The sequence below is a fragment of the Meriones unguiculatus genome, chromosome 10 (genome assembly GCF_030254825.1).
Source record: "Meriones unguiculatus strain TT.TT164.6M chromosome 10, Bangor_MerUng_6.1, whole genome shotgun sequence".
In the NCBI taxonomy this organism is placed as follows: Eukaryota; Metazoa; Chordata; class Mammalia; order Rodentia; family Muridae; genus Meriones; species Meriones unguiculatus.
In genome coordinates, this window is record NC_083358.1 from 10,466,778 (window position 1) to 10,492,481 (window position 25,704).

Sequence of the window (25,704 nt, forward strand, 5' to 3'; positions counted from 1 at the left end):
AAGGGGTGACCGCCTCTTCACAAGATCACTCTGCTGATGGCCCCTCCTCTTCTTTCCAGGCCTTTCCGAGTTAGGATAACTTCGGAGAATTCCAATTACAGCTCTATCTAAGCCCCAGCTTCACCAAACAAACCCGTTTTACAACTCAGGGGAACCTAATTTGGCCTCACACTTGCCCGTGGAATAACACCGCACACAAAGGAAGCAAGAGGCTGGCAGCTCAGCTAATGAGCAACTAGATGTGGGCGCACACTGCCAACTTGATCTAATTAAGAAGCACTAATACAGTAATGACATGTGGAGAAAAGGTTCAAACAGGACACAAGGTTCATGATTCCTGTTAGCAGCCCGGCAGACGGCAAAAGCGCCAAGTGCAGCAAAGTCCCCAGACACAGTATTGTGCTGAAGCTACCCAGCCACCTTCCTCACACACATAGGGGGGTGACCGGCCTAGGACCTAGATCAACATTCACCTCAGAACAGAATCCCACCTAAGCCTGAAGAAGTCTGCCAGGTGTGTCCTGGTACATGAAACAACATCATTTTACTTATTAATATTCATTCCTGGGAAATTAACAAACTCATTGTATAGGCAGGTGCTCCTGGCCCAGTTGTCACCCTCTGTTTTACCACCACCAGCTCCTCCCAAAGCACTTCCAAATGAAAGGACAGCGGAAAATGCTGTGAGAACCGCTTGGGTACGTGCTATATGTCATTCACTCTTCAGTATTTCACATTCAAGCCAAAACTGACAACACCCTGCCAGGGCTAAGATATCAGGTCCTGCTCCACTCGACAATCACAGCAGCGTGGGCCACTCACCTGTCACCAACACGGCCTTTTGATCCACGGGTAACAGTTCTTGGTCAGATGAACTCACATACAGCAGGAAGCAGCCCAGCGATAAGAGGAGCAGGCTGCAGAGGAGGGACAGGCTGAGCAGGCAAGCGCCTCCCCAGAGGCCAGCGAGGCACAGCATCTGTCTCCTCCACTGCCCTGGGCTCTTGGATCTACAGAGAAGCATGCCCCCCAGCACTGAAGTGGCAGCCAAGCAGAGCCATGCTGACTCAGAGGAAAACGGGCTCATTCTTCACTGGCCTTCACTCGCTCTGGGACAGTGAGTGGTGTGTGTACAAAAGCTAGCTGGAGGCAGCCCGGCTTATATGAAGGGAGAGGCCAGAGGGGAGGGGGGCCAACAACCCCCGCACCCTTTGATCGAGCTAAAGGTGGTGATAGCGGAGATTACTCCCAGGAGGTAGTTTAAACTATGCACTGTGATATTAATACCTGCTCATTTCCCTAATGCACTACACACACACACATGCGCACTCACAAGCAAACACACACGTTTGAGGCTTTTAACGATGCATCCCCACCTGACGGATGAATGCACAGGTAATGACTGACAGATTGGAATCACAAGAAGATGATCTCCTTTGGATGTGCCCTCTCTGTGTTTGCTGAGTCGTTGGAATGACTGGAGTGTCTCAGTGGATGTGTCCACACCCATGTCCATGCCTGTGTCTCTATCCCTGTGTGTGTGTGTGTCCCTGTATTATCCAGGTAATCAATGAAGCGTGGAAGGCAGACTCTAAGAAGAAAGCATCCCTGATCTGGCCCATGGAGGATTACTGCCATCTGAGACAGGCCAAGGGCTCAATAGACCAAAAGGAAGAGACTCCTTAAGCAGATGGGAGGTGCCTGTGGCCAGAGGGAATTTGTGCCGGGAGAATCCCTAGCAATGACAAAAGAAGTGAGGACAGTTGTCAGTACTTTTTGTGGCTGGTGTTATGCCCAGTACCAATTCATCCTACTCTGTTGGAGTCTCTGATCTGGGCGGTAGGACTCAGTCTACAAATACGAGGTCCTTACCAAGTTTCTATTCACGTAGCAAGAGGGCAATTAACAAGAGGGCAATCTGAGGGTAGAGAGCTTAGGAGAGGAAATGAAGCAGTCTGAGAGTCTGACAAGTCAAACAGGCTGACACCCAAGCATCACGGACTGCCCACATTAGTAAAACGCAGAAAAGCAGCCTGTCATGTGATGGTCCCTCCCTCCTTCTCCCTGGCTTGCAACTTACACAATCCTGTGCTAGACTCAGTTGGTAAACAAGAAAATTCAGGCTGGGAGAGGCCGCACTTACCCAAGGGAATTGAAATCGACACACCTGTGACTCACCGGCTCAGAAGCCATCCTGTAAGGACTGGGAGACACTTCATTTCCTACACAGATGTATCCAGGTACGATATACCAAGTGCACACGTGTGCACACATGAGCATGCGTGCACACACTCCCACGGACCATCAGTCACAATACTGATAGCCAAGGGGAACTCCCATTGGGTTTGATGGGCCCAGCACTTGCTGGCATCTGCCTAGGAGGAACACAGTCTTCTGGTAAAGGCCAGACACGGGGTAAACTGGAGAGAGAGGAGCTTTCCCTTTCAGTTCAGATGACTATTATTTAAAACCAATGCCAGTGATGACAGTTGTTAAGGATGCTGTAATCTTGCCTGAGGAACTTCCATTTCCTCCACACCCTTCACCTGTGGAATAATGTGTGCCCCACCAGGAAGCCCAGACAGGGCCTCCGAAAGGCTACAGAACTGCACCTTTACATAGAAAGAGAACAAAGGGCAGGAGATGTGGTAGAACACAGTGCCCCACAGAATATGAACTTGCCCCAGAACGGGTTCTAGAGCTAAGGTACACAAAGGGGCAGGAGTGGTGGGTGGAGTCTGGCACTATGGCTGTAGAAGGAGACAGGGTTTGCTCAGGGCCAAACCTAGCAACATGGCCTGTAAGAAGACTGGTGGGGCCCCGGATGGGGAGTCATGGAAATCAGCTTCTGGCTCAGATGCAAATTAGGAGACTCTGTCCAGTGCCAGTGCAGCTGTAAAGGGAGAGTGAACTAGGACATTCCTGGACACAAGCTAGTTCAAGACCCACAGGGGGCAGACTAAGAGGCAGGAACTAGTGAATTACACTGTGGGATGGGACCAGGAGGAGAGTCAACAGAGCACATATGGGAGAGCCTCGTGAAATGGTGGCAAGTTATCTCCATTCCCAGCCTCATGGACTCCTGAGGTAGAGGGCAACTGCTGGCTCTAGACCAGGAAGCTTAGAGCAGTGAGGCTGTGGAATTCCTGACTAGCCCTAATCATTTCCTTTTTTCCACAGACCCCATCCATCCCATCCTGCTGTTGGTTGTGCAGACAGACATTTGATGCGCAGGGTCCCCTTTCCTAGGACCAGGAGGATTCTGTTATCAATGGTTTCCCACATGGACGTACAGGACTAGCTTTGGATCTTTTCTGAGGACCATGGCAGGCACTGATGTGCAGCCGTAAAGAGAAGCCACTTTTCCTGTTGTTTTGGGCACCTACCACTTCTCAGCACTTTCTGCTGGGCAGCGGCGAAATCCTTACTAGCCCCTTCTCGCTCCCTTGTTTCTATACTCAATTTGTCACCTCTCTCCTCCCTTGGCGCCCTTCCCGTGACCTCAGCTTGAGGGTCACCTGCTCACACCCCATCCGAATTCACTCCCTCGGTTGCACTTAGCTCAGAATTCCCAATTCTGGATTTCTTTGTTTATTCTGAGAAATGCTGGTCTGTTTGTCTGTCTGTTTGTTTGTTTGTTTCTGTTTCTTTCAGTAAAACAGTGGTTCTCAACCTGTTGGAGATGGAACAACCCTTTCACAGGGGTCACCTACGACCATTGGAAAACACGGATATTTGCATGACAACCCATAACAGTAGCTAAATTACAGTTATGAAGTAGCAACAAAAATAACGTGATGGTTGGGGGTCATAACATTATTAAAGGGTGGCAGCCTTGGGGAGGTTGAGAAGCCACTGCACTAGGGTATGATTCCTGAGGCCAAGGACAAGCCACATTGGTGTGCTACGAGTATTGATTGGTCGGTATTTTTCTTTTAATGTTCCCCCAGGCCCTAACCCTAACAGTGAGGTAGAAAGGAAGGCTGTAAGCCAACTTGGCAACATTTGCCTCATAGCAAGGACTTCTTGCCTGTGACATCCTGTCTTCTAGTTTTTCCCAATCATTTTGACCTGGAACTGCCTTCAAGGCTATCCTTGCAAGGCTAGTGTCCTACACCTGTCCAGAATCCCAAGGAAAAGGGAAGGTGGCATCAAGTCATTCTTGTTAATGAAGTCCCAGGGTCAGTATGCTGTAACCTTCGGCAGGTAGAGAAGTCTTTCGGAAGAGGGTAACTTACTATAGCGGTTACTTTTATCATTCTTGTGACAAAACAACTGACATGAAACAACCTAAGGAGGGCACGCTCTATTTGGGCACAGGGTGTGAGGGCCAGAGAGACTGTTACCATGGGAAGGCACAGCAGCAGGATGGAGAGGCAGCTGGTCACGTGGCATCCACAGTCAGGAGGCAGAGCTAGATGAATGCTGGTGCTCAGCTCACTTTCTCCTCTTTATTCCGTCTGGGACACCAGCCCAGGAATGATACTGCCACATTCAGCATGGGCCTTCCCACCTCAGTCAAACCTCTCTGAAACACCTTTATTGACACACCCAGAAGCGTGTTCCCACACGCTAAGTGCCCGCAAGTGTCCGCTTGGTTCGTATCCATGACTCTTGAGTCTAGATGGCGGTGAGCAGAAGTGACTCTCCTTCTAGAGTAGAGATTGCCTCTGAAACATCCCCACCAAGTGGCCATCTTCATTACTGCCAGGACACCTCCAAGAACAAGCCCTATCATGGCTCCTGAGGACACCTTCCAGGTTTGGGTGGCGCTGGGCATGACAGAGGTCTCTCAGATACACTGGATCTGGGCTCTTGTTTTTCTCTCCCACTGGGAGCCACAAGCAGACATCTTCCAGATGCCTGAGCACAGAAGCTGTTCCAAGCAGAGGACCCCTTCATCCTCCCAAGCATTCCTTAGCCTAGAATATGTTTGACCTGGTGTTGAGTTCCTCAATAAGCCTCATGCCCAAGAATCCCAACTCCATTGAAAGGATGGTGTTGCAGGTGCTGGGTAAGGTTTTGATATAGAGAATGGCGCATTATGATTCTCTGAGCACAGAGAGCTCATGTACTAGTGTGAGCCTGACCCGAAGGTCAACATAGGCTGGTACAGGACATCACACAATCTCAGAGATTGGGGGCAGTATTGCCGAAAACATGCACTTTTGAACACCTAGGGGATAATGAACATTTTGTATACTCAACTCTAATTGTGCAAATCTTATGTTTTGTGTAATTACTTTACACAGTGAGGGATAAAAAGAAATGGATGACCCAACAGTGATGCATATGCCTCATGAGCATGAGGACCTGAGTCCCGATCTCCAGAACCAACATAGAAACCCAGGCATGATGGCATGTGTTTGTAAGTCCAGCACTGGGGCAGGGGTGGGGGCAGTGGGAGGCAGAGTCAGCTCACTGCTCAGTCAGCCCAGCCAAATTAATGAGCTCTGGGTTCGGTGAGAGACATTGCCATAAAAAATAATGCAAGAGGGTGACTGGCCTCCATACTCATGTACACATACATGCTTGTGCACCCATAAATGTTCATGCAGACACACACAGACACACACACACACACAGAAACATGGACACTCACATACACCACACCCACCACTGCCCATGGAAAACGAAATGAAATTCCAGATGTTACAGGTATTTTCATATCATGTTTATTTTTTTATCATAGGAAGTTATCCAAACTATAAGTAGCTAATTATGCATCCACGGTGACTCTTTCTCTCTCTCTCAACAAGAGGAAGACAGAGACAGAGAAAATCATTTCGCAAAATTCAATTTCAGGGCTAAATAAATGGCTTAGTGGTTAAGAGCCCTTGCTGCTCTTGTAGAGGTTCCAAGTTCAATTCCCAACACCCACATTGGGAAGCTCACAACCACCTTAACTCCAGCTCCAGGGGATCTAACACCCCCCCCCCTTTTTTTGCAAGCACCCACACACATGTGCACAGAAACACACACACACACTGCAAATTCATTTACACTTGATGCAAATATCAGTGTATTTAATTTAAATGCATTATCTGGCTATTTGAACATCCAATATGACTTTTCTTGCCTTCTCTTAAATGAGTTTTTTATTGCTCTATGCTCCACTCCCTCCTCTCATTATGTTGACATTTCTGAGTTATTTGTACTTCTTTTAATGATTGTGAAGAACCTTGTCAAAGTTCATCATAACCTGGTATGCTTCCCAGATAAGCCAGGACCTTTGAACGATCAGAAGCCATGTGAGTGCTGAGCAGCAGCAGACACCAGCCCAGCAGGTACCAAGGACTCCCTCTCTCCACCCTCAGCACCACACATAAAAATTCTTCCTTCTTTTTATATATATCCATGATGAGGAAGATTAGACGAAGACACAACAGTCAGAGAAAATAGACTCATCCTTGCTGCTCTGCACTAGGATTGGAGTCTAGAGCCTTACTCATGCTCTGGAAATGCCCTTCCACTGAGCCACACCCCTAGACCCTCACTGGGGGATTCTAGGCAGGCACACTACCACTGGACCACACTAACATGCCACTGTGTTGTAAATTCTGTCAAATCTGTTCAGCTTTGTTATATTTCTTCTTACACAGTCAACAATCATTAGATTTTCCTGTTAAAGTATTAGCTCTTGTTGCCTTTCCGTTTCCTTGTTTGTCTCTTAAAGCTTACTGCTGAAATTATTTTCTTTTTGTGTTTCCTTAAGGTTTGGGGTTAGGGATGAAATTGCACAGTTTTTATTTTGTGGAAAATGTCAATTCACCTTCTCCTTTGAAGGATATTTTCACTGGGTATAGAATTCCCAGTTGGCAACTGTCCTTTTTCAACATTTTGATGCTTTTGTGGTGAAATTCAGTTCTTGTTCTTGTAAAGTATTGTGCTTGTATTAAAATGAAACCTTTGAAATTATATGTTACTAAGATTAGTCCTTGCTCTCCCGTTCTGCACCATGTTTTGGGAGGAACTCGAAGATCCATACCTCCCCAAGGCTGTGTTTGCTTTCATTTCTTATGATACCTGAGATGGAACCAGGAGCCCTGGGCTTGCTAGACGTGTGTTCTGCCACCAATCTACACCCTCAACCCCTCCTGTAGGCTTTTCTAAGTATTTAAGTGGGACACGCATTAAGCCAACATTCCCTGATGATGCACATATTCCAGGCCTTTGGGTTATAGAAATTACACCCTGGGCCTTGTGCTAGGCTCTCTGCCACTCTCTCCAGCCCCAAGTACTCAATGGAGAATGCAAGGAAAATAAAAGAAACATGTTATCTGTTCTCAGGGAACTTACAGTCCAGTCAGGGAGAAAAACATATAAGCAATTACCAAACAAGCCTGGCCTTGACATGGGAAGCTTTTTGCAATCTGCTGTTAATCATATAATATGGCTTGGCTTGGCCAGGCGAGTGTGTCAAATCCCTGGCTGACTTGCAGAGTGGTTATGTTTACCCATTCTGGTTTCCAGTGTCTGTCAGAACACAGACTCAGGCTAACGGGACTTATCTGCTTACTGGCTCATTGTGTTAATTTCTGGTGACCTCCGCCTCTCCCTCTCCCTCTCCCTCTCCTCTCTTTCTTTCTCCCTTCCCCCTTTCATTTCTCCTTCCCCCTTCCCTCTCTCCTTCACTCCCTTAGCCTTTCTCTCCATGTGCATGCATGTGTGTGTGTGATTCACACACGTGCACTCTAGTACATGCATGCATAGGTGAAGATAAGAGGTTAATGTCAAGGGTCTTCCTCTCCTACTCTCCACCTTTACTTTTTGAGACAAGGTCTCTCAGCAAACACGAAGATTTGATACGCTGGTTGGCCAGTGAGCTTCAGAGGTCCACCTGTCTCCCCTACACATGCCCTGAAGGCTAGCACTATAAACACACACCAACCACGCCTAGCTTTTTACACCAGCTCATCAGCTTTGAAGCAACTGACTTTTCCATCCGTGGTTTGCTAAGGGCCCACTTCAGGCTGAAGGTTGTGCAATACCCGTGTGGTTTTAGGTGCATTCTGGGAATCCAAGCACAGGCCCTCCTGCTCCTGCAGGATGCACTTTACCTGCTGAGCCACCCCCCCCCCCAGGTTGTGGCTTCCTTCTCTGAGGTCACCCACACTCTCTCAAAGGACCTATGCATGGACCAGAGTCACCTGCAGTTCGTGGTGTCCAGTTGTCTGTTTGTTTTGTTTCTCTTCCTCTTTGAAAAGGGACAGGAGTTGAGAGAGTGGGGCTCCCAGGGTTCAGAAACCTCTCTCAGAATGGCCAACCTATGGTGGTATTCACAGTGTCAAGGATGTTTGTGGATTCAATCCAAATCTGGATTCATTTGTGATAAAAGGGGGTTAATTCTTTCCTTAAAGCCAGTGACCATTTAAATTGTCAGTTTCTAGTTTTTCAAGCTCTTTCTGTGTATTCTTCCTAGAGACCTTTGCTGTGATTTGAGGTAATGATTTTTCCTGGACTTCAACCAAGTAACTGGACTGCAGCTGAATAATGAAATTACCTGATGATCAGTTGTTATCAGACCCCGGAGAGACGAAGATGCTGTGGGGGTTAGGCACTTGTTGCAAACAGATGTGAGAAGGGACCATCAGAACAGGAAAAGAAGCCCACTGCACCCCTAGGACAGCTTGTTCCTGTGCATCCTATCACTTGGGGCTTGTTCTTGACTTTTAAAGTCATGGATGCTGTCGCTCAGTGGGGGATGGGGTGAGAAAAGCCTAGGAATCTGGGTTGAAGCTGAAGTGAGAAATGTGGACACCAAAATACTCGGTTTTCCTTTGCTACGGAGGCAGTCCCAAGTCTCCACAGCAGAACCCAAGGACTCTAGGATACACAATCAGATAACGCCTGCTTGAATCTGAACTCACATTCGAGTGAAGTGAAGAACCCAGAAGTGACAACCCATAACCATACTCATAAAGACAATGAGTATTGGTGCATAACGTGTGTGGGAGAGGTGTGTGTTTATTTTTTATAAAACTATGTTTGTTCCTCAATTTCTCTCTTAACCCAGCTATCACACAAACAAGTGAGACTCTATTATATTTGTTTAATAATAAGCTTCACAGCACAGGAACGGAGCAGTTATTGCTCTATTCTTAACCCTCTAAGCCAAACTGGTTTCCTCCCTGTGTACATCTCAGAATTACTTGCACTTTGTAGCTGTCCTTGTGAGCTTTCTTTCCTGGTCCCTCCTGAACATCTGTTGGTGGCTGAATCCTCACACTGAATCCTCTACTTCCTCTTCTAACTCCTCCTCCCCTGGCTGACAGGAAGTCCAGTCCTATCCCCGCCCCTGCTCAGCAACTGGCTATAAGCTGCTTTACTGGCATATCAGGGCACAACTGGGGAACAGTGTTTACACAACAATACAACAGGATAGTCTCCATTGAGGGACATCTGGGCTGTTTCCAGGTTCTGGATATTAGGACTAAGGCTGCTACAAACTTGGTTGAGCAAATGTCCTTGTTGTGTTCTTGAGCATATTTTGGATATATGTCTAGGAGTGGTATAGCTGCGTATTGAGGAAGCGCTATTCCTAATTGTCTGAGAAAGCGCCAGATTGGTTTCCAAAGTGGTTGTACAAATTTATATTCCCACCAGCAATGGAGAAGGGTTCTCCTTTCTCCACATCCTCTCCTACATGTGTTGTCACTCGAGTTTTTTATCTTAGCCATTCTGATGGGTGAAATCCCAGGGTAATTTTGATTTGCATGTCCCTCAACGGAGGAATGGATACAGAAATTGTGGTACATTTAAACAATGGAATACTACCCAGCAATTTAAAACAAGGAAATCATGAAATTTGCAGGCAAATAGTGGGAACTAGAAAAGATCATCCTGAGTGAGGTATCCCAGAGCAGAAAGACACATGATATATACTCACTTATAAGTGGATATTAGACGTATAATATAGGATAAACATACTAAACTCTGTACACCTAAAGAAGCTAAGCAAGAAGGAGGACGCTGAGCAACATGATCAATCCTCACTCAGAAAGGCAAATGGCATAGACATTGGAAGAGAGAGAAAGCAGGGAGCAGGACAGTAGCCTACCACAGAGGGCCTCTGAAAGACTCTACCCCGCAGGGTATCAAAGCAGATGCTGGGACTCATAGCCAAACTTTGGGCAGAGTACAGGGAATATGATGAAAGAAGGGGCACATAGAAAGACCTGGAGGGGACAGGAGCTCCACAAGGAGAACAACAGAGCCAAGAAATCTGGGCCCAGAGGTCTTTTCTGAGACTGATATTCCAACCAAGGACCATGCATGGAGACAATCTAGAACCCTTGCTCAGATGTAGCCCATGGTAGCTCAGTGGGTTTCCTAGTAAGGGAAACAGGAACTATCTCTGACATGAACTCAGTGGCTGGCTCTTTGATCACACATACACACCCCGCCCAACAGGAGAGTACCTTACCAGGCCACAGAGGAAGAAAATGCTGCCAGTCCTGATGAGACCTGATAGGCTAAGGGTCAAAGGGAAGGGAGGAGGACCTCCCCTATCAATGGACTTGGAGAGGGGCATGGAGAGAGATGAGGGAGGGAGGGTAGGTTGGGAGGGAATGAGAGAGGGGGCTATAGCTGTGATACAAAGTAAATAAACTGTAATTAGTATAAAAAATAAATAAGGTTGAAAAAAGAGAATTTAAAAAAAAACAAAACAAAACAAAAGGATATTCTTAGAACAAGGATTGCAACAAGATTGGTGAAATCCATATTTGCATTACACAATAACCTTATGCTTACGTGTGTGTGTGTGTAGGTGTTTATGTGTATGTACATGTCTGATGTCATTTATGGGGACATGCATGTTTGTGCATGTGCACATGTCTGTTTGAGAAATAAATACATATGTTAGCACATGTGCATGTGTGAAATGGTATTACTTGTGTGCCAGTATGTACATGTATAGAACAGGAGAGTAGGTATATTCACACCCACACTTACATGGTGGGTGTGCACCCACCCATATATATGTGTATGTATGTATGTATGTATGCTTGTGTGTAAGTATGGGCGTGAGTCTATAGGTGTTTGTGTTGAGAATGAAGAGACTGCAGATAGTGAGCATGTCTTTGTGTGTGCATGTGTACACACGTGTAGATGTATAGAAATGTGTGTGTGCATGCCTACATAGGTGAGTAGGCATCCATGTGTTTTGGTGTAGAAATACATGCTGTATAATGGGGGTGGGGGGTTCTGTCTGTATCCGTCTGCATGTGTGTAGATGTTGGTGTACATGGCGCATATGTAAAGGCCATGAATCACCATTTAGTCCATCTGCAAGAATTCCTCCTCATGGCTTTCAGGCCAAAGAAGGCTTTGGAAGGTTAGTGTGTGTTCCAGTCCAGACGTTCAGCGTGGCCTTAGACCCCAGACTGTTAGCTGGAGATAATATGAATAGCGTCTCCTTCCTTGGTCATGTATGCTCATTGCTGGTCAAACATTTAGTACAGAGGAGAGAGTAGGGTTCCAGGGGATATAGCCTCAAACTTCAGAAACCTCATCCTTCCTGGTGAGTCGGATCAGATGCAAAATCACCCTGACTTAACTTTTCTTCACCTAGACAGTGACTGCTGACTTTGTTTTGGTAGGGACCACACGTGGACTCTGCCTCTGTGAGCTAAACGCCTCTGTTAATCCACAAAAAAAAAAAAAAAAAAAAAAAGGCAATGTTCCGTTGTAGGCTGAAGGTTGCGCAATCACTGTCTCTCCTTGTTCAAGTGTGTGAGAGAGCAAAGCACACACTTGCCTACATTGGCCATGCTACTCCAATGTTACGAGCCAATCAGGGGTATTAGTATAGAGCCAGCATGAAGACTATCGATTACATTCTGATTTAGCCATTTAGAGACCAACAAGGGTTCTCCACTTCACCGCCTGTGAGTGAATGAAGACTGAAGCATCCACCAAAAAAAAAAAAAAAAGTTGTTCTGCCTACGTGTTCAGATGTCTCTCTCTCTTCTCAGTCTTAGCGCTTCTTGAATTTTATATCCACTGTCTCTCTTTCCAAGAACATGGGGAAAGAATTAGAATTCTACCCAGGAAAGAGTAGGGAAGCTGGGACGGACATCTTGCCAGCTCCTTCCTATGTTGGGAGCGGGGAAGTAGATTCACAGAACCTTCTGTGTTGGACACCAGGCCAGAGCAACCGTTTGTCAGGTGGAGATGTCAAAGGGCAGTGGCCACTGCACAGAGACTGTGGCTTCTCCAAGAAGTTGTGGACACAGATTCTACTTTTTACCAGTTCCTGGGGAGATGAAGACCACTGATGAAGGCACTGTCCTGGGTTTCTATGAGACAGAAATGACTTTCTTACAATAATGTCTTCAGAGCTTATAGCTTTTCTCATTGTTTTGACATGAAATTCTGTGTGTGTGTGTGTGTGTGTGTGTGTGTGTGTGTGTGTGTGTGTGTATGTGTGTGTATAACATGTGCATTGAGTGTGGTAGAAATACACATTTGTGAGTGCAGCCAGTCCAACCTAACTTGACAAAACTGAATGCCAGCATACATACAAAACTCCTTATGCTGTAGTCTGAAATATTACCAGTGTTCAAAAATGCAGAGATATGGTGGCCTTCGCCGGCATATCCTGGGTTCATGTCCGCTAAGCTTTCATTTCTGCTACTTAATCAGCAATGTGGCCTCCTTGCTATGAGCCCCAGCCTACTCAGCAATAATTGAGACAATATCAGGATGGCTCATCTTCACCAACAACTGGACTGTTTTTTGGTTTTTGTTTTGGAATCACCATGGAAACACATCTGGATGTATCTATGAAGGTGTTTCTGGGAAGGATGCACTGAGAAGGAAAGACCCACCCTGAAGGTAGGCGACATCATCTCACGAGAATGGAAAGGAGGGAGAGAGATGAACACCAGCATTCATCTCTCCTTACCACCGGCTGTGGGTGTGATGCGATCATAATCATGGCTTCACAATCATGACAGACTTTATCCTCAAACAGTGAGCCACAATGACCCCTCCTGAGAGCCACAATGATGACCCCTCCGGCCTCCCTTCCTTTTTTTTCCTTCCTTTCTTCTTCCCTTCCTTCAGTTGTTTGGCTCTTCCTTCCTTTTTTTCCTCCCTTCCTCCCTTCAGTTGCTTTTGTCCGATGTTTTTCCCCCACAGAGATAAAAAAGTAACCAACATGAACACATGCCTTATCTTTCTCACTAAGATAGTCTGAGTAAAAGGATGCCATGGTTTTCAAAGGCATCCTTTATCTGAGGAGTCCTTTCTGTCTCAACAAAAGCTCCTGCCCTGTCCTTCTCCCTGCTTTCCTTCCATCTTCCTTGAACTGCGAACACTGAAGAAATACTGCTGCAATGAGAAAAACAAAACTCTAATCCTGCTTTTCTCTGGTAGCCATGGTTCCAGGCCAACAGGAGGCAGGTACTCATGCCTGTGTCTCTAGAAGGGAAATGAAAGCTGGTGTGAAATGATTAGAGATAAGACGTTTCAAAATTTGGGAGTACAGCAGAATACCGAAACTGTATCAGACTATAAGACAGATGTTCCCAGAACTTTTCATCCATTTTTTTTTCTGCCTGAAGGAGAAGTCTTTGTTCATGAGAAAAACAGTGAGCAGAACTGCTATTGCAAAACATCAATTCATGGTTCGTGGTTATTTAAAATGAGCCCATTTGAAAATAATCAAAGATGTGCATGATGATTTATCACAAAAGTTGTTCATTTCAGCAATATTTATCATATGTATAATGTAAAAACATCCCCAGTGGATTACCATAAAGGATTCGTTATATAAACAACAGTATACTTTCATTTGATGGACTGATAGGCGGCCATTAAAAATCACATTATTGTAGAATATTTAATGACTTGAAAAATAGTTACAATATCTTTAAAGCAAGGAATTAGTGTCACAAAGTGGAATCTGTGGTGTGGTCATATTTTACATCTTTATAACTCAGGTTACTGGCTGGAAACTCCTCTGCGTTGGGATCCAAGATTGGCTCAAATTCCCAATGCCAGGACTGTCTGGTTCAAGTCCCAAGATGCCTGTACCCTTTTACAGCTCTATGTGTCATTGCCTTCTCTACTCCCTGAGTTCAACTTAAATTCAATCTCCCTCGACCGCTCGCAAAACGGAATTTGTGCATGCAAAGCCAAGCATCCTGCTGTCCCTCCTGCCTCTGTGTTTGGGAGTCAGAATGAGACTCATGAAAGAGGTTATTGAGAAGCGGTTATAACGGGAATGTAAAAGCTATGCCCATCCGCTAGGCCAGGAGCCATGGATACAGCTTTATAGATAAAGAGGACCGCACAGATATAATTAGGGGTCCAAATGCCCCAATGATGTGTTCCTTCATAAGCGTCTAAACAGGAACAAAGGAGGTGGCTCAGTAGTTGAGAACACTCATTGCTCTTGCAGAGGACTGTGGTTCGGTTCCCAACACACACATGGTGGCTCATAAGCACCTCTAACTCTAGCTTCAGGGTTCCTGATTTCTGAACTGATTTCTGACCTTTGTGGGTACAAATGTGTACAGCACACATATGTACATGCAGGCAAAACACTCATGCACATAAAGTAATTAATAATAACAAATAATCTGAAGAGAAGATAGAGACAGACACAGAGAAGGTCGAGGCTGAGGCTAGACACAACGCCACAGTCTGATTTCTGGAAGCAGCAGAAGCACGGAAATGCTGGGCAGTAGCTTCTTTTAGAACATTCAGAGGGGCCGTGGCCATCCAGTTGATTTCAGATTGTCAGAGGATTGCATTCCGAATGTTGAGGCTGCCTGGTTTGTAGCAATACAATATCCCTGGACACCCACAAAATCACCCTAGCCCAGGTAGCAGAAAAGACAGCTCCACCCTCCCACAAGGCCCTTTGTCCCTCCCATCACCTCTGTGGCGTCTCAGCCACCACACAGGCGGCATCCTAGGGCCTCTCTCAGCTCTCTCAACTTAAGCTTCTTCTCTTCTTTCCTCCCTACCATCCCATTACTCCTCCCTCTACTCCGAAGTTACCATTTCACAACTCACTCTACCTCCCCCTTCTTAATTTCACACTCTGAGCTTATTTCACCCCCAGCCTTCCCCATCTCAGCAAGGGCAGCTGCCTCCTTCTAACAGCACAGCGTGGAGGCTCTGGACTCTCCCTACTCTGCTCTGTGACTCGGCGCACACCTGGTCCTTCACCAAGTATTGGTAGCAGCTGCCTGACAGTTTCCACTCATATCCACAGCAGCTCGCCTGGCCGAAGCCACCACCTGCCTGGATTGCAGCCATTCCCCACAACTCCTCAGTTTCACCATCACCTCCTCATAGTCCTGTGATGGTCAGCTTCGCCTATCAACTGGACACAACACAGTCACCCAGGAAGAGAGTCTCAGTGAGGACTACCAAGATCAGCTTAGTCTGAGAGCATGCCTTTCGGGTCTGTCTCGATTGTGTGAATTGGCAGGTGAAGACCCTGCCCCCATCCCCTTGGATTGGGCTGAGTACTAAAATTGCATGTGCTTCTCTCTGTTCTTGGCTGTGGCTATAGACCACCTGCTTCAGTCTCCCACCTCTGCGACTTCCCTGCTGTGATGGACAGTGTCCTGAAACTCTGAACCAAAAGAAGCCCTTTCACTCCTAAGTTGCAGTTTGCTTAGGGTATTTTATCAGCAAATAAAAAGCCCAGTGCCAGGGGTGGGAAACCTCCCCTCAAGTTGTTGATCAGGGCATTCTGGAGATACCCCCTATCTCCCCCCCCCAAAAAAAAGAAAACACAATACAGGGTTTTGCCATTGCTCTTGGTTACCCACCAGAACTTGAAGACACCATCTATGTTGGTCACAAGACGTGAGGAAATTGACAGCAAGAGCACGTCCTGGAACACAGTGAACACTCACTAAACGCATGCTGACTATGTGAACTCATAGGTAACTAACAAATACTCCACGTATATGTATATGTATATGTATATATAAATGTATATATGTACATATTGCTTACTCTTTGGAAAGAGAGACACCCACTCTCTGCACTTGACTTTGAGTTGTGAGTCTCTTAATCGTCACCCACTGCCCAAAGACGCTTCTCCAGTAAGGACTGAGTGCTGTCCTCATCCATGGGTAGAGAGACATGCCAGCACTCCCATTTTAACTACCTCCTATGTTGAGGCAAGTCACATTCCTTGGTTGAGCTTGGTCTGTATCCATTCAATAATGTTTTATTCCTGCGTACCTGAAGCTATGAGAGCCTCTGATAGTGTGAGTTATAAATCACTCTCACTTTATAGAAGACCTCAACACAAACTTTCACTATCTAGAGTTCCCGGTATATACAACAGGTTCAAATTCTTTCCCCATATAACCTTCTGTGGCTATAAACTCCAGTTATTTAGTTGTTATGTTATAAGCTGTAAGTTCTAACTTATTATAAGTTATAACTTAACACTTTCTTCAATTCACCAGCAGCAAAGAGACAGTAAATGGGTGGGACACTTGTACCAACTCCAGGACAGTTTATAGAATCTTTGCCCAAGTGGGGATTATACCTCTAAGGATAAAGTGTTTGCTGTGAAAACATGAAGACCTAAGTTCAGATCCCAACACTCACGTAAAAATCAGGCATTGCAGTCCAGTGGTGGAACCCCATTTCTTGCATGGTGGAGAGAAGAGATCCAGGGGGCTGTTAGCTAGACAGGCTGGCTGAAAGGGCTCATTCAGGTTCATTGAGAGACTCTGTCTCAAGAACATAAACAGTGAATGAAGAGGATGACCACTATCATTCTCTAGTCTCCACACTTACAAGCATATAGATGCATACACACACATACACATGTGCACGCACATGCATGAACGCACAGACAGACACACTAAATAAAGCTTAAAATGAATCTAGACTGGCACTAGACACAAAGCCTAACTTGCTGAGGCTCTGAAGTATCCCCCTACTTAGGACGCCATCATGAAACTTGAGAAATTATAGAGAATGTGGGCCTGTGCAATGACTTCATAAGAGAAGACACTTGCTGCCAAGCCCAACAGAGCTGGCCCTACAAGTTGTCTTCTGGCTGTCACATGCATTTCACGGCGTATGTCCCCACACCCAAATACAAATAATTAAAAGAGAGTGTGAGGGATGGAGAGGTGGCTCTGCGCTTAGGAGTGCTTGCTGCTCTTCCAGAGGACAGGAGTTCAGTTCCCAACACCCACATGGCAGCTCACAACCCGTAACTCCATCTCCAGAAGATCTAAAGCCCTCTTCTGGCCTCCCTCTGAGGGCCCCTGCACACACATGGCATACATTCACACAGACACACCTACATACTAATTAGTGAAAACAAATAAATCTTTTTCAAAGGGGCCCAAGAAACGACAAAACAAGACTAAATAATCTGAGAGTTAGAGTGTAGAGATGTGGCCAACACCAGGTGGGGGTGGACATACGGAATCCACTTCTGGATACGGGGATAAACTGGACCGAGCCTATAAATATTTGCAGTGTTAGGCTTATGTACGTTTGGGAGTCATCAGCCTAGGGGCCACAAGACAATCGAAGGTGTCTGTCTTTAAGGGGCTGATAACGGAGAAGAAAAGACTGACATTTGAGTCTTGGGTTTTAACCCACCAGGAAGTAGCAAAGAACCAAAAAAGGGACATGGAGAAGGAGGCGAAAGGAGGTGGTAACTCCAAGGAAGAGAGAGAGAAAACTTGATGACAGTGGAGAGCGAGTAGGAGTATGGATTAGAGGAAAAAGAATTCAAGAGGGAAGCGGGACTGAGACAAAGGAACCTTCCTTAAGATGGGAGTCTCAATACGTGGGAGTCTCAGTGTGTCTGACGTAGCTGAGAACCTAATGAAACATCCATGCCCAAGCTGCCAATTAGCTGGGCATGGGCACAGAGGTACCTCCAGAACAACTGAGTAGTACCTATGTGGTTTCCCAAGAAATGCCACCTGAACAAACACTCCTCACACAGGGATACAGAAACCAAAGGAGCATGGCCTCCTCTTGGTGCACTACCTGTTGACACTGAGTTTCATCACCACGGTTGCCAAGGGAGAAAGAACCCTTAGCTATCCTGTGGGTTTGGGGAAATAAGTGCTAAATACTGATGGGTGGGTAACTATGCTGCCTAAAATAATCCTGATGTTAAGATGATTCCTTCGGCCAGCAGAGGAATGAAAATGAAGTAATTTGGTAGTGGAAGTACAAAAAGTCAACTCTTGGTTTTCAGGGTAGCCAATCAGAAGCCGCTTATTATCGAAAGCTCACCCCACTTCCTTCTCCACTGTCTTCTCCTTGTTCTGAGAAGGAAGGAGGTAAGAGGAGAGATTTAGGGGCAGAGCCAGGGCATCAAGACAGTGGAGCAAGACAAGTAAGCTTACTGGCTCCTACCCTCTTTCCCATGCCGATTTTGACACCCTTGACATACTTGTGTGGGTGTGTCAAGGTGAGAGGCCATCCTGTCCTCTTCCACTCAATCACCCTTGAACTTAGAACGAGACTGGCATAAGATTTTTTTTATGACGGGCTTATTGACATATAATTCGCATATTACCCATATTACCCAATCTATTCATTCAGCGTGTTCAATTCAGTGATTGAATTCACAAAGTTGTGTAACCATAATTCCATTTCATTACCTCAGGAAGAAATGCTGTACTCACCAGCAGTTGCTACCTATCTCCCCATCCCCCACCCACCCCCGCAAGCTCCAAGACACCACCCATGTGCTTTCTATCCCAGTGGATTTGTCTGTTCTGGCAAACCGTACAAGTGAAATCATGCAGTCAGTAGTTTTTTTGTGTCTCTTAATCTGGCTAATGAGGACACGACTGTCATGTTTTTACGGTCCATCCGTGCTGTAGCATGCAGCGGTATTTTGTTGCCTTTGTGTCTGGAATGTATCCTATAAAATGGACATAACACACTCATGTATTCATTTGTCAGTCACTAAACATTCCGATATTTCCAGTTTGGAGCTGCTACGAACATTCCTGTGAATGTTTTACACAAATAATCTTTTGTTTTGTTTTGTTTTGTTTTGTTTTGTTTTGTTTTGACAGGATCTGGACTCGAACTCACAACAATCCTCCTGCCTCAGCCTTTCAAGCGCTGGGATTGGGGGCCTGTGCCACTATACCTGACTCTATACATCTAAATTTAAATGGATGGGGGGGTCTGTGGGGAGGCAGCCACTGTCTCATTTCAGCCAGGACCCAGGTCTCCTCAGCATTGACTACAAAGTCCATGCTTCTGATCTTAGTTTATTTCTTCTATGTTTAGAAGTTTCAATTGGGGAGTCAGGGGTTAGACAGCTGTCTCGTGGTTAAGAGTGCTTGCTTTTCAGGCATGAAGACCTGAGCTAAGGTCCTTAATGCCCTCGTAAAAAGACAAGGTGGGTCACACAATCTGCCTGAGGGGTGGGAGGAGTAGCCAGGAGAATCCCTGGCTGCCAGCATAATTCCCAGCTTGGTGTAAGACGCTGTCTCAAAGGAATAAGGGGGAGGGGGGAGGATCATGGAGCAGAGCGCTTGAAGTCCTCCTATGGCCCCTGTGCACATGTACATAGGTTGTGTGCGCCTGCATACACACGTATGCGAACGCCACACTGGCATGCATACATACACAACATGCTTACTACGGCAAGTGAACTGCTCTACGTAAGTGCAACCAGTTGTGACAGCCTTCAGCTGGTCGCAGTCTATTTGAAAACCACCGTCTCCAAACATATGGCCCATGGGAGAAAATATTTGTAAAGGTGGAAGGGGCCTCTCCGACTCTGTCAGGAAAGTGTTGGCAGGTGTTGCTCTGAAGAGCATCTGGAAGCAAGCAGGCTTTCTTCCGAGGAAGAGGCTGTGGTCTGAATACTTATGCTGCCTCCGGAACCATACGCCGAAATCCTCACCCAAAGGATGCTGTTAAAGGCGGGGCCTCTGGGTGACTCAGTCATCAACAACAATAGTGTCCTTTTAAGAAAAATCTAGCAAGCTTGCTAGCGCTGGTCCCTCCCTGGGAAACCCAGAAAACAGATGGTTTCTGTAAGCCAGGTATCTGTGTTAGCTCTCTGACCTGGGGCTTTCACTGTTTACTGTTCAGGTTTGTGTTTGTCAGTCTACGGCCATTGGTATAGTAACCTAAAGAGGGTTAAAAGTACATTAGGGTAAAACACAGGAATCAGGACTGTGCTTCTCCTTCCTCTGATTCCATTTCTCTCCATCCTCCTGGATAGTCCCAGCACAAAAACAAGGCCTCCCCTTCAGATTCATCATGACTTGTACTACCTGAAAAAAGCCTCGTCTGGCTTCCTGTCACAGACTGGTCACCACTCCACAAACCAGACTCTGACCTGCATCTTTGGCCCCTTACTTCCACCACGCTTTCGCTTATCTCCCTTCTTTTTGGGAAAACGCCAACTGGTGTCATTGAATTTCTCCTCACCTGCCACTTTTCCCATGACAGTTCAGGGATCTGTGCTCAGAGAAACCAGGAGACTCCGGAACCACTGGAGAGCAGGTCTGCAGGGATGTCCTCAGATGGCACAGAATCTACTCCACAAAGGCCCACCCCAGCAGCCTACAACTGAACTGAGACCTCACCCTCTCGTGCTTCCACAGTCTCGCAAAATAGCGCCATTAACTGAGACCAAGCCATTTGGGGAGAGTTCACAACGGAAGTACAGCCCGTTTGCACTGACTCTTAACCTCAAGGTCTGGGTCTGGAAAGATGAGTGGTCAGACAATGGTCATGGGCTTAGAAGGGATATGGCCACGATCCAGTCACACCAGAGCCCATCACAGACACCATTCACATTCCTTCCCAAGCATGGGGGAGGGGGGACCATGTGCCCTCCCATTGAGCCAAGATTCTTTCGTGTTCTAAAGGAGTTTCCAAACAAGCCAGTCAGGAGCCAGTGGCTCTCAGAGGATGTTCACTGTGGTACAAGCATCGTTTGTATTGAGTTGCTACATGGCAGCTGCAGTAGACAGGAGAACCCATGCCCTAACACCATTCCGCTGTCACACAATGGTCTGTCTTCCTTCCAGCTGCATCACCCCAGCTCTCACGGCAAGGCTGGTTGCCCAGTACAGGCTACTGTTTAATAGTGATACTCGGCAGGGCAATGAAAAGAACACATTTTAGGATCTTCCCCACTCCAACACTTCCTCCTCTCTTGGCATACGCTGTTTTACTATCTGGTCTCAGCACAAGGGCCAGAATGCCGGTAAAACAGAAAAACCTCCAAAATACTGGCTCAGTGAGCCTGTGCTTGTGGTAAAAGTGTCATGCCTATGACATAGCACGCATGTGAGTGAACGCAAGCTGAAGAGAAAGTCCAGATAAGGTCTGTGGTTTGTGGGGCTGGAGGGTGACGTCATGGTCAAGCGTGCTTGCTGGTCAAATTCATTTCCCAGCAAGCACGTCAGGAGGCTCATAACCGTCTGTGACTCTAGCCCCAGGGGAGCTCACACTCCCTTCTGGCTTCCTTGGGCACCTACGCTCATGTTTGTATAGCTACACACAAACACACATGCATATATTTTTAGTCTCTGTGGATTATGTTAATGTTAATATTTTGGTTGTAACACTATTCTAGAGTTTCACAAAGACCCATGACTGAGGAAAACTGAGTGAAACATATGCAAGAGCTCTTTGTGTTGTTTCTTAATAAATATTTCAATAAAAATCCAAATTATATATAACAGTTAGGCTACCTGGCTTGGCAAAGCTAGTGAGGTGGCTCTTCTCCATGAGATCGTTCAGGAGCCAGGTTTTCTGTCTTACTGCTATCTTCACACACACAGAGTTGAAACCAAGTTTCGAGTTTCTTTCCTGTTGATTTGATAAAGTACTGACCAAAGCAACTGGAAGAGAAATGCGCTTTACAGTTCCAGGGCATAGTCCATTGTTGAGGGAAGGCAGGACAGGAACTAAAGACAGAAGCGGGAGGCAGGAGCCACTGGTGAAGGCTGCTCACTAGCTTGCTCACTGGGCCATGCTCAGCCATCTGTCTTGTGTACCGCAGGCCTGCCTGCCTAGGGAGAGTGTCACCCACAGTGAGCTGGATCCTCCACATGACTCATTCCTCACAGTCTCTCCCAAACATGGACCCAGGCTCTTCTGATCCAGGTGGTTCCTCAGGTGAGGCTTTTCTCTTCCCGAGTGACTCCAGGTTTTGCCAGGTTGACAACGAGAGACTTAACCAGCACAGTGACCACTGAATTTCAGCTCACGAAGGGGAAAGGGGGGTGGGGGTGGGCGACCAACTCTTTTTAACATCTAGTGCAAGAACTGAACACGTCATTTCAATCATACTGTACTGGCAAGTACTTAGCCACATGGGCACACTTACCTACAGCAAAGTATACTTTTTATTATGAATGGCAATGCAGGGCAATAAAACACTATCACTATGGAAGGAAAAAAAAAAAAAAGACATACTTTGGATAATAGCCAACAATGTTGCATAAAGCGCAAAGCGGCTACCTTACTTGAGACAGTGCTTTTGATGTGTAACCCAAACACCTTCTTTTGGGTACAATACCTGACATGCTCTGCAATATATTTCTGTCTTGACATTGAATGGACCAAATTCTGTCTGCATTAGACCGAATAATGCCCCCCATAGTATCCATATCCTGGTGCCTAAAATCCAGGAATGTAATTTAACGTGGCAAAGAGGGCCTTGAAGACATGTTTAAGTTATAGATCTTGAGCAAATGACTATTGAGGGTTATCAATATGGCTGCTTAATATACTCACAAATACGAATAAGAGAACAAACAAAGGAGATTAAACTCAGAAGAGAGAGAAGGCCACGTCCTGTGATAATAGAAGAATTTCAGCGTCTATGCTGATTTGAGGCTGAGAGCGCCAGGAGTCAAGAGATACAAAGAGTGAGCGCCAGGGTGGACAAGATAGCGCAGCCCAGGCACTTGCCACTAAGCTTGGCGATCTGAATTCTATCAGCAGGGCCTGTATGAGGGTGAAAGGAGAAAACAAACGCCTAGACACACACACACACACACACACACACACACACACACACGTGCACTCGCTAAATGTAAATTTTTATTTGTAAAATCTAAAGAACACAACTCTCGAAACCGGAATAGATGAGAAAGCAAATTCTCCGCCAGCTCCTCCGTGGGTAGCCACATCGACACCTTAACGCTACTCAGGCAAGAACAACTTCCCGTTATACCTCTGAAGCTATAAGAAAGTAGGGAAGCTCCCACATTTGTGTCAGTTTGCAACAGCAGGCACATACAGGGATAATAATCCAGTTCCAACTAATCAGAAGATGTCTTCCAGCTGTGCCGATTAACAGACGGTCACATGACCCAGGGCTGTCCAACCGGAATCTTCCCTGGGACTTTCACTTGAACAGAAAGCTTCCCTTCCTAAGAGTCTAGGAAATAAGGAAGCTGCCGGCTTTGGCTGCCAGCACATTGTTTTATTTTATTATTTTTTATTTTTATTTTATTTTATTGCCACAGTAAAGAGGACAGCCAAACATTAGCAAGATGAGAGACTGCTAAATCCAGCTCCTGAGTTTCCGGTTAGAGGAACAGAAAATGTTTTCCTCTGACTTGCCAGTAACAGGATGAATTTGTATGACTGTCAATTCAGAACTGACTAAGAAACAACGCTGGTGTCTGGGCGCCTCAGTCCGGAAGGCACTAAAGGGTGAAGCGACAGACAAGCCTCCTCCAGGACAAGTTCAAAAGCTTGAGTGGCCTGGGTTACCTAGGGGGAGATACTGATTGGCTAGTCACGGGTCATGTGACCATTTCAACCAATCACTGGAAGTAGGTTCTGAGGCGTCTCCTGTCTGGGAAACCAGGGGTAACGAAAAGGTTCATAATGCGTTCATGTTTTCATACATGAATAGAATGAATTTTAGTCCTCCTCAACCGATTATCCTCTCTTATCTGCCTCCTCCTGCCAGGGAAAGTCTTCTTACCAAGGCCTCCTCCTACTCTGTGTGTGTGTGTGTGTGTGTGTGTGTGTGTCTGTCTGTCTGTCTGTCTGTCTGTCTGTCTGTCTGTCTTTGTGCGCGTGCCTGCCTGTGTGCATGCATGTGTGTTCTACCGGGTTTAAGTAGGGCTGCTGGCATGAATGGGTGATTATTTACCGGAGGACAGGTAGTAACCGCGGACAAAAGTGACATCTCTTCCCCCAGCCACTGTTAACCACAGTAGTCCCTCAGGAACGGGTTGGCCCTCATGAGCCCCTTCCCTGCCTGTGCTGAAAGGCTGCTGACCCTGGTCTTTTGTGATCGCCCGCAGGCAGTCACGGCTGCAGTGAGTCCTTCAGTCATGGTCAGAACACCCTGCATCCCAGCGCTCCTCCCCAACCTCTGGCTCTCAGTCTTCACAACCCTGCCCTTAGAGGATGCTGCTGAGCCCTGGGGTTGATGTGGATGTCCCTGTTGAGAGCCAAGCTCCCCAGAGCTACTCATTCTCCGTGCCTTGACCTTCTGCGAGTATCTGTATTAACTGCCATCCACTGCAAGGGAGATTTCCGTAGTGGGGTGCTGAGAGCTAAGCTAATCTTCTAACATGAAGTTTTAATCAGCGCTATTTAAACACATCATTTAAATTGTGTTTGGAAAGGCAACAGTTCTAATAATAAGATATTGCAAAGTCCTTTTTTTAAGGAAAAAGAAAAACCATTGACCCAGATAGGATGCTTGATAATTCTTAATAAGTGCTAAAAATGCTCATAAAAGAATGTGAAGATGCTTAATTGCTGAATAAATGAAATATAAACATTCATTAAGTTACTCGGAGAGTTCTTTAATATGTAGTGGGAAAATCATTTTATCAAATGTGCTGTAAGTAATAAATGCTTATTTCCTTTCCTAAAGCAAATTAATTCTTGAAATTGTTAACCACCATTTAAATGTTGCTTGACTTTTGTCTATTTGTTTCCCTCTTTTAATTTTTTTCCTTGTCAGTGTGAGGGAATACATTTATCCAAGAGACAGAGCAGCAGAGAGGACAGGGCTCCAAGCACCAGGACTTGGACCTGAATCTGTGACTTTCAGTCCCAGCCCTGTCATTCGTGATTTCTGAATCTCAACAAGTCACTTAACTTGATTGATTTCCAAGAGGCATGGGGGAGAGTTGCTGTTTTTAAGAAAGTTGTGTTTTTTTTTTTAATTTGTGTGTGTGTGTATGCATAGAGCATGCATTTGAGTATGTGGATATGTGTTTGCTGACCTGAGACAGGCTCTCTCGCTGGACCAGAAGCTTGGTCATTTGGCTGGGCAGCCTGGCAGGTGAGCTCTTGGCATCATGCATCTCTGTCTCCCCAATGCTGGGGTTACAACAGGCACAGCCATGCTCAGCCTTTTACATGGCCACTGAGGACTCACACTCATATCAGCAGAATAGATTATCTTACCCACTAAGCCTGTGTGTGTGTGACTATTACACAGTCCTCACTACCCAGCTCCAAGAGCCATTATATTACTAGGCCACAGCGCTTTCCAACTTAAATCATGTCTAGAAATTACTGGGGGATTTTGCTAAGAATGGACATGTTTTTCTTTTAGGTTCAGAGTTGGTCACAGGCCCAGCATTTCTAACAAGCTTCCACATGATAATATTGGTTCTGACTTTAGAGAAGTCAGATTTTGGGGTGTCAACCAAGCCTACACCTCTCTCTCTCTCTCTCTCTCTCTCTCTCTCTCTCTCTCTCTCTCTCTCTCTC

General features: G+C 46.1%; 1 protein-coding gene and 1 long non-coding RNA gene across 2 annotated transcripts in view; one reads left to right on the top strand and one right to left on the bottom strand.

Annotated features, from left to right (window-relative positions):
• Hsd17b2 (hydroxysteroid 17-beta dehydrogenase 2) overlaps positions 1–1,148 on the bottom strand; it is a 56,679-nt gene extending 55,531 nt beyond the window's left edge. The window contains exon 1 of the mRNA XM_021640031.2: positions 823–1,148. Coding sequence (XP_021495706.1) covers positions 823–1,087 — 265 coding nt within the window. The 5' untranslated portion in view covers positions 1,088–1,148. The remainder of the gene's footprint in view (positions 1–822) is intronic.
• Positions 1,149–1,904: 756 nt separating this feature from the next.
• On the top strand, positions 1,905–9,645 carry LOC132656803 (uncharacterized). The gene is made up of 3 exons (XR_009594529.1): positions 1,905–2,240; positions 3,181–5,368; positions 8,423–9,645. It is a non-coding gene; the product is annotated as an uncharacterized LOC132656803 (long non-coding RNA).
• Positions 9,646–25,704: the final 16,059 nt, after the last annotated feature.